At 42.1% G+C, this 9,907-nt stretch overlaps 1 protein-coding gene across 1 annotated transcript; it reads left to right on the forward strand.

The window, feature by feature from the left end:
- The first annotated feature begins 1,620 nt into the window (after nt 1–1,620).
- On the forward strand, nt 1,621–6,537 carry LOC131221169 (uncharacterized). Its single transcript, XM_058216340.1, has 6 exons — nt 1,621–2,414; nt 2,503–2,537; nt 2,634–2,695; nt 3,936–4,511; nt 5,736–5,925; nt 6,151–6,537. Exons 1-6 carry the CDS (start codon nt 2,270–2,272, stop codon nt 6,307–6,309), a joined length of 1,167 nt encoding a protein of 388 aa, XP_058072323.1. The 5' UTR covers nt 1,621–2,269; the 3' UTR covers nt 6,310–6,537.
- The last annotated feature ends 3,370 nt before the right edge of the window (nt 6,538–9,907 follow it).

The following is a 9,907-nucleotide window of genomic DNA, read 5'->3' on the forward strand; positions in this document are numbered from 1 at the left end:
CGTGGATCCCCGGCTCCACCGAGGTGGATGAGATCCCTGACCATGGGGCTCACCTTGATGTATGTGCCTTATATCCGGAAACGGATTGGCTACTCCCCCTGACACAAGCCCCGTGGATGATGGTCGGTGCTCTGTGGGCCCCACCATGATGTATTTGTTTCATCCATTCCGTTCATCCATTTTTAAAGATCATTTTATGGTTGATCTAATAAATGAGACAGATATAAGTCTCAGGTAGACCACACCATATGAAAACAATAGAGATTGGATATCCACCATTAAAATCCTCCTAAGGCCCACTGTACTGTTTATTTGACATCCAATCTATTGATTAGGTCATACAGGCCCAGATGAAGGGAACAAACAAAAATCAGCTTGATCCAAAACTTTTATGGCCCCCAAAATGTTTTTAATGGTCGAAGCTCATTTAACATTGTTTCCTGTGATGTGGCCCACTTGAGATTGGGATATACCTCATTTTTAGTTTCACAGTGTAAAATGATCTATAAAAATAGATGGAAGGCATGGATGAAACGCACATCATGGCGGGGCCCACAGAGCACCGACCACCAGCCATTGGCTGCTGTCAGGGGAGTAACCAATCCGTTTCCCTTATATCCACGTCCATCTGTTTTGAAAACTCACTTTAGGGCATGATCAGAGAAGTGAAGCAGATACAAATCTCAGGTGGACCATACAAAGAAAACAGTGGTAATCGACCATTAAAAACTCCTGGTGGACCAAAAAAGTTTTGGATCAAGCTGAAATAAAAATTCCGGTGGTCCCGTGAAGTTTTTAATGGTGGGGATTCAATTCAAGTTGATATTCGTGTGGTCTCTTCATCCAGGTCTGACCTTATCAACATGTTAGATGTCAAATAAAAATTCCGGTGGTCCCATGAAGTTTTTAATGGTGGGGATTCAATTACGGCCGTTTACTGTGATATGGTTCAACCTAAGATTTGGATCTCCTTCGATCTTGGGATCATGCCCGAAAATGAGCTGTTAAAATGGATGGATGGTGGGATGTAAATCACATACATCACCGTGGGCTCCACAGTTTGGGATCCACCCAAACCGCACCCGATGTATGTGCTGTATATCCACGCCGTCCATCCGTTTTTCCAGCTCATTTAAGGCAGGTCTAAATCTAGGTGGGCCACACGGTCATCTTGGGCCGGAAAATGAAGCATTTCTAATTCTAGGTGGACCACACCATAAGTAACAGAGGTGATTGACCATTAAAAAGTTATTGTGGGCCAGAAAAGTTTGGGATCAAGCTGATATTTTTGTTTTCCCTTCACCCAGGTCTGTGTGATCCTATCAACAGGTTGGATTGCAAATAAACATTACGGTGGGCCCCAGTAAGTTTTTATCGGTGGTACGTGTTTCCGAAGGCAGATTTCGTCCTAGCCCCGCTGGTCGATAACCCGTCCAGTCAGGGATCCGTAGGGTCCACCATGATGTATGGACTTTATCCATGCCATATCTATCAATTTTTCAAGATGATATTAGGGTATGAACTCAAAAATTAGGTAGATACAAGGATCGAGGGGAACATACAGTGGAGATTGAACGACACCATTAAAACTTTCTTGGGAGCTGTAGAAGTTTTGGATTAAGCTGATATTTGCCTTGTCAGTTCATCCATGTCTATATGACCTTCTGAACAGGTTGGATGGTAAATAAACATCATGGTGGCCCCTACGAAGGTTTCAACGGTGGTTGCTAGTATCACTACTGCTTCCCTTTGTGTGGTCCACTTGAGCATTGGATCTGCATCATTTTAAAGCTAATATTGTAAAATGATTTGAAAAAATTAGATGGATGACGTGGATAAAACCCATACATCACAGTGGGCCCCACAGACCCCCGCCTGTACGGATTATTGTCCAGGCGGGGGTCCGCTTCCGGTGTTTCCCGGTTAACACACACCTAATCCGCTCGCGAGTCCCTTGACCCGGCTTATAAAAAAAAGAAATAAAAAATAAAATAAAAAGGAGATCCCAACGGTCAAAAAAGCTCATAAACCCTCGCAACGTTCACAAAAAGCAAATTAAAAAAACTGCCTCGAACCCAACGTATAAGCTCATCAGACCCCTCTCCTCTCTCTCTCTCTCTCTCTCTCTCTCTCTCTCTCCGTCTACTCTTCAAAGAGCAAACGCAGCTCTTCAAAGCTCGATTACACTTTTCCTGGTTTTCTCCGAATTCCAGCCCTGATTTTCATCCCTGCATTATCTATCGTTTTTTTTTTTTTTTTTTTTGGAATTATGGAGCCCATGGACATTGACTGGAAGAGCGTAGAGTCCAGATTCGTCGAAGACGAGTTGTACGAGCACATCAACGCTCCCAAATGGATTGATTTATCCGCCTACTCCTCCCTGGTCGACGACGAAGCTTGGTTTTGCAGGCCTGGTAAGTAACATTCGAGATTCTACCCCAATTTCTGAGGTTTCAGACGAAATTCTCTTTTGTTTTTATTTTCCAATCTCTTCTGTTTCAGATTGTCGGCATCCGAAGAACGCTGATGATTTCAAGGTTCCAATCTCAGAACTCTCTTCCCTTCTCTGTTTTTGTTTTTAATTTTCATTTACATTTCTATAATATACATTTTTTTATTTTAAAAATTCTCAGGTGAAAAATCTGAGATCGGCGAACGATATGGAAATTTTACCGTTGGGGGAAAGAAATCGCAGGTATGGCTTCTAGTCCCTTACATCTCATCATTCTTCTCGTGCAATTTTGAATTTCTCGCGGTATTATGAGAACCGTTGTGGAAAATGAAGTCTCAAGCTCTGGTAAATCCGGTAGAATCGGAATATGGTAGAGTCGATGGTAAATCCGTTTGCACAGGGCAGTGGTTTTTCAATCGGAACCGTCCATCTGGTTTTCCCTACAGTCGATGGAAAGTGGTGCTGATAATGGATGGATTGGATTAACTATTCCTCAATTCATTGGTCTTAAAAAAGAGATCGTATAAAGCAAAACTCGCTAACGGTTGTAATTCAGTGAAGAAAATGCTCAAAAAGGATGGCTGCCGTTACATGTTACCCTAGATGGACGGTACTACTGACCAGAATTTCCAGGTGACCCGTGTGCTTTGATGGATGTGCCTTGTATCCACGCCGTCCATCCGTTTTGACGCCCATTTTAGGGCATGATCCAAAAATGAATCAGATCCAAATCTCATGGACCACGCTACAGGAAACGGTGGTGATTGAATGCCCACCGTTGAAAGCTTATTGGGGCCACCGTAATGTTTATCTTCCATCCAACCTGTGGATAAGGTCACATAGACCTGAATGAAGGGACACAATAGTTCTGGATCTACCTTTTTTTTGGCCTCAGGGCCTGAGATCGGGGACAGTACCTGATAGACGGAATAGATTTTACATATATAACATGATAGGACCATCGGCTCTCTACCGCACGATTCTCAGGAAGGTTGGGTCCACCGGTTCGTAAGACCAATTACTAGCGTTCGTTACCGAGTGCATTCACACGTGTCACCTGAGCGCACATGTGCAAGATTGAAGCCCACTCTTCAGCCTACTCATCACGGCCTTGTCTCCAATGTGACGTTGATGGTCGATTTATCTTAGCCATTCATTTGTTTTGTATGCATACGGACCACCAGATGATCAGATCGGCATGATTTTCGAGACAAGGTTGTGGAGTGCCTGATGACGGGCTCTGATCTCGCACGCACCTGATGACAGGCTGGCTTTTTGGGCCAGCGCGGACTAATGGCCGGAACGCTCTCTCCACAGACTGGCACGTGTGGAGGAAGTACTATTCCAATTACTACACTCGCGAGTAGCCATATCTCGTTTTCCAGAGCCCGCCAACTCGGAAGACTGACTCAGACGAGCCGAGTTCGACTCGGTTCGGTTCGAGTTTCCCAACTCTGCTAACAAAATCTCTATGTTCTCTCAGGGACACCAACCTGAAAAGAAGAGGCCTCCTCTCATCTGCTTCTCTTCAAGACCCGAGATCCAATAAGACAGTACCCGAAATTCCCCGATCAAAGAAAGCTTCGAAGAAATTCCGGGAAGATGGTGAGAACGAGAATCCGAACCGCTCTCCAGCCCCGAGCATCAAAACCTTCAAGGCCTCTATCAAATCCAGCGCTGAGAAGAAGCCAGCAGTGACAAAGATGAGGACTACCTCTTTCGAATCAAGCGCTGATTCGCCTCAGGTGGAGCAGAGACCGCTGCCGCGGCTCAAAAGCACGCTCTCGGCACGGAATCTCTTCGCGGGGAAGGAGATTCTGAACCAGATAACGGAATTCTGCAGCGAGCTGAAGAAATTGGCAGTGAGCACAAGAGAGAGGGAGAATTCGGTGAGATCGGATGGGAAGGAGAAGGAAAAGGAGCCTTTGATGGAGGAGGAGAGGCAGATTTCAGGCGGAGGAGTATTGGAGGAGAAGAAGGTTGTTACCAGGAAGGAGAAGGCGGGAAAGGCTTTGAATTTGAATTCAAAGATCTTCAGTCCAGAGGCTTGGAGGAAGAAGTAAGCTTTTCTAGTTTGCTCAGTGTGCTTGCTCTCTTCGCCATCTAGTTCAAATATGGGCCGTCTGTTTGATGTGTGGCCCACCACATCCGATGATCACCTGCTAAATAATCAGGTTAGGTTGGGGTCCCCACATCTGATGATCGACCGATCTCGAACAGATGGCAAGCCCAAGGACCATGGCAATTTGACACTGTTTGTAACTGAGGTGGTGGTGGGTCCCACTCTATGGTCACTATCAGATCATGATCCGATGGTGAATGTTCGATCAATCCATACATGACACAAAAATGCTGGAAATCATGATCGAACTGTCTATATGGACTGATTCATGCATCTGATCATGCTGTCTCTCTACATTAAGCATGAATCTGCGGCCCACTCCACCAGTGATCATGATCTGATTGTATGGTGATTAGTGGTTTTGGATTGCACATGCATTAATATGTCCACATATACAGTTCGATCGTGATTTGATCAGATCATGGTCACATCACGATCGAACTGTATATATGCAGTCCACTAGACCAGTGATCATGATCTGATTGTATAGTGATTAGTGGCTTTGGATTGCACATGCATTAATCAGTCCAAATATAGGTTGATCGTGATTTGATCGACTGACTAATGCATTTACTATCCAAAACCACTAATCATGACCTGATGGCAATTGGCTCATGCTGTGTTCCACTGCCTTAAGTACTAATCTGGGGCCCACTAAATCAGCAATCATGCCTTAAGTACTAATCTGGGGCCCACTAAATCAGCAATCATGCCTTAAGTACTAATCTGGGGCCCACTAAATCAGCAATCATGATCTGATCACTGTTCAATCATGACCCAGCAATGCTAATATGGACTAATTAATGAATGTGAAATCCAAAATCACTTATCATAACCAGACACTGATAGGATGGTGCCGTGTCCCACCCTCCCGCGACCTAAGTATGAATCTGGGGCTCACTCCACCATCCTGTATCATGATCTGAATGTTGTGTTGCTAGATGTAGCATTTGATCTTGTGGGGCCCCATGCCCCGCCCTGCAAGCAGCAGCCTCCCACGGTCGTTAATGGTCTGACCATTCCAATACACCATTAATTGGTTCCAAAGCTATAAGTGCATCGAATTCCTCAAGACAACATGATACTTTTTTTTTCCTGTATTTAGTGCATTTCCTTGTTTTTCTACCTTGCAAATGCTGCTTATTCTCACAAAAATGGCAGAAGGTCTGAAGACCTTGATAACATTCAAGCATCTGCATCTGCAACCGACTTGAAGGGTGGCTGCAAAGGCAATGAAAGCCCCTCACAAGTTAGATGGTGTCCTCCCTCTCCTCAACGCTTCCCTTCCCCTTATAATCGACAGAAACCTTTGAAAACCACCCCTCTCAAGCCTTCTAAGTCAAGAACAGCTGTAAGTGTACATACTGACTACCACTAAAGTGCATTTTACATACATACATACATACATCTATATGTAGATGATACAATGCTTGTGCTTCATCTCCATGTTTTAAGACCTTGCCGATGTTGTTAACCCATACAATGAACAACCAACCACACCCTTAGCATGAGAAATCTATGCATTGCTGATTTTTCTTTTTTATTATATGTGTTTAATGGGATTATTGATTATTAGGGGAGAGGAATTCTTCAAGAAGTGGAGCAGAATAAAAGGATAGCAAAAGAATCTGTGGAAGATGAAGAAAACCAGAACATTTCAATTTCTGGAACAGAAGAAGCAAGGTCTCTCGATGTGTTTTGGTTCTTGAAGCCCTGTGCATACCTTGCTAAATAAGTAGATATTTTCATTGTAGGGGCCAGGCCCGGGGTCAGCATCAGCCAGAATTTGAAATCCTTACCAATTGACAGCCCTAATTCATTGTTTGCTTTGTTTGAACATGTAATTTTTTTTTATTGATTCATTAGGTTAGAGGAAATAAACCCATTAATCTGAGTGTATGTATCCACATCATTCTTTCCAAAATTCTCAAATAAAGTATTTTTTCTTTATATCCTTCTGGCACACTCTTCTTCTTCTTCTTCTTCTTCTTTTCCTCCATTTTCCTTGATAATGATATGGAAAAAGGATTGTTGGAATCCTTCTTGAAAGAAGAAGAAGAAGAAGAATAATAATAAATCAGTAAATGAGTGGACAAACAACTTCTATCATGAAGGCTTTTATGATGAATGAGCGACAAACAACTTCATTGCTGCTTTGAACTTGGTCGATCACGTATTTGCCAGAGCTGTTCCTGTTGCATTTCACAAGTTTGGTGTACACAAGGCCTCTTCATGCTCTTAATGCCGAATGGCGATGCCCTTTAGATTTCGAAGTTAATGGTTGCAGGCCACTTATTATAAGAATCATTATCATTAGTCATTACGAATTGATGACCAGACCAAAGGATATATTTGGTTGTAATAGGGAATTGAATTTCGAACATCTAATTAATCAAGGGCCTCTTTAGATGGAGAGAATCTAATATGCAGACATGGAAAGCCCTTGCAGAAATCTTCTGGAAATTGAAATTGTGGAATCGAACAGATTTCATTATTTGTTTGGACATACCTTGAAAATTTTAAAAGGTCAAAGGTCAACGGGCAAGAGCTGTCTTTCTTATCCTTGGAAAATATACATTTGACATTTTAAAATACATTGATATGCATGTTTTTGGGTAAAAACCTTGGAAATGGAAATCAATTTCCATACTTTTTTTTTTCGAATAGGACAAGCAGATGGTTATGGAAATCAATTTCCTTCTCCAATGATTTCATCATTCCCAAACTGGCCTTGGGAGGAATTGACAAACTGAAATCATATATTTTCTATTATCCCGAATGAGAAGCAGCCTTTAAATTACAGTTGCTTTCCTTTCATATCTAACTAGACACGTTGAATATCCCAATTCAGAGGGGGGTTTCCACGCATGGGTGCCAAGCTGGGCTGATTTGCAGTGTGTTTACACGATATATGCTTATGTAAGGAATTTAATATTATTTTTAGCGACTAGAAATCCTTTAAAAATCAAAATGGTTTTATAATAAATCACTCAATATTTAGTTTTCTTTGAATTCTTGTGACCGTTTCTTACACTTAACCTGTTTAAAGGTCATACGTGGTGGTGCAAGGCATCAGGAAATCGTCTGTCTACTTGGGTTTTTGTAGTATTTTTTCTCATTTTCAGCAAACAACCCCGGTGCCTGTTGAAAAAATTACAGAATAAAATTTTTTCTGTAAAATATGGAATCCGAAAAGGCCAAGATCTAAAATAAGGACAGGCTGAAGCACGTCTAGGACGTTATCCTTAAAGCGTAATTTGCCCCTACTCAAGTGAATTGAGTATGCTGATAGGTTATAAACAAACCATTTCTATGATATGACGAGCCTGATGTGGGTCTGAGTTCAGCAAACACGAAGGCCCACTAATGAAACTCTGTTACACACAGTCTAGCAGAATTACAATAAAAGGAAAATCCCAAAAGAGAAGAATAGAGAAGAGAAGTTGTGATTTAGACCACTGCACTGGTTTGTTCTTCAGCTACTGGTTCAGTTGAATCGTTTGAGACCATACCGCTGGTCTGTTTTTCAAGCAATGGTTCAACCTTGTTGTCTTACTAGAGTTACTGGAGTATATGAGAGGAGTGGCTGTCTCAGTTCGTATGGGTCTACTACACTGGGTTGAGAGATGGTTTGGAAACCCATTCAGACATTGTTTATATAAGCTATGGTGGTTGGGGGTTATGGTCCAAGAAAATTAATTCCATTGACCGTTTTCTAGCTGTTGGAGAAAACTAGCCGTTCGTGGTTGTTTTTTGACTATTGTGCATGAGCCATTGAGCTGCTGCATGCTGACTGTTATGAGACAATGGCTAGCCACACGCAGCAGTTTCTGCATTGTCTACAATGAATTGCAGGAGTTATACCTCTACTGCAACAGCTATATTCCAGCCTCTACATATACTGAGAGACCCTCATTCGGTCCTCTAGTCTCTCTTCCAACCATCCATCTGCCTTAGCGACTTAGTCGCACCGCGACTCGCACACGTCTCGCTCCAGTTCGTGTAAGGTCGACCCTCTGCGACATGAAGCAGACGTGCAAAGTGCAAAGTGTGCCACTAGCGCCTCTACAGCCACATTGGCTCACATGCTCACACCCTCTCATTGAGCTCGTGACCAACACCGTGCCTTAGCCACACTGCCTCACATGCCCAAGTCCCATGGTCCATGGATTATGTGGGCAAATAATAAGGTACTCCATATTTATTTAAACCACAAAAAGTTTTCTTCCATTTCCCATGTGGGACTATTCTAAAAAACCCCACAAAAGCTTTTTTACAAAAACTTTTTAATATATTATATTATATTTTATTATAAAATATATTTTATAAAATCATTGTTTTATAACAGTGGCTCTATCAACCTAGCCATGCAAGTAGGGTCAATTTCATGCAGAGGAAGCAGGCCATTGAATTGTGGGGGCAATTATATTCTGAACCAGTGCACCTTGTGGGGCAGTTGACCTAAAATCAGCAACTAAGGTCATGCCTTGGCTCTGCCTGTTAATCATCCAGCTTCTTGAGCAATTGCACAGGCTCATCCTTTGTTAGCTTGCTGATTCCAGTAATACACCCACAAGCATATAAAACGCATCTTCTGTAGCTTCAACAGCAAAACTCTCTGCTATTTTGCTGGGAAAATTGAAAATTGGCTATTTCAATGTTATTAGGTTATAATCTCAATTCTATCTGATTACGTCCGCCATTGATTTGATGAACCGAGTGCACAGATAACTGGCCTTACATTTCACCTTCCTTCCACAAGACCCAGCAAACCCTTTTACTATAAAATAGCACAGAAGAAAGCACGTGATCTTTTCACAGCACAAATATGAGGGCATTCAACTAGTTTTCCACATGTTTATCAGGGTGAGCCATCAATTGAAGTCATCCATCTAGTTTTCCATACTCCGGATGGAAAATGGTTCAAAATAAGCCTACATCAATGATTCTAGCCATCTAGTTGGTGGCTTTCAAATAGTCACAAAAATAATAATAATAATAATAATAATAATAAATTAAAATAAAAAATCTGGTTAACGGCTCCAATTCAAGATATGATTTTTTTTTTTTTTTTGATCAGTGTGATTTTTTAAACAGAGACCATCTATGATAGTTATCACTGGAGGGATGATTCCGAATGATGCAATCATGTGGCCATATGTACTGTGGAGATTAGTCAACCAAATAGTTGGTTCTTTGGGCTCTGGCATCCTCCCCTCCAAATGTATATCTGGAACTGAGGTCCACTTCAAGGGAGCTGTCATTTCCATAAAAAATGCAGTGGATGTGTAAAACGGTTTTGACTGAAGGACTTTTATGCCACATGCATCGGT

Source organism: Magnolia sinica, chromosome 1, assembly GCF_029962835.1.
Source record: "Magnolia sinica isolate HGM2019 chromosome 1, MsV1, whole genome shotgun sequence".
Lineage (NCBI taxonomy): Eukaryota > Viridiplantae > Streptophyta > Magnoliopsida > Magnoliales > Magnoliaceae > Magnolia > Magnolia sinica.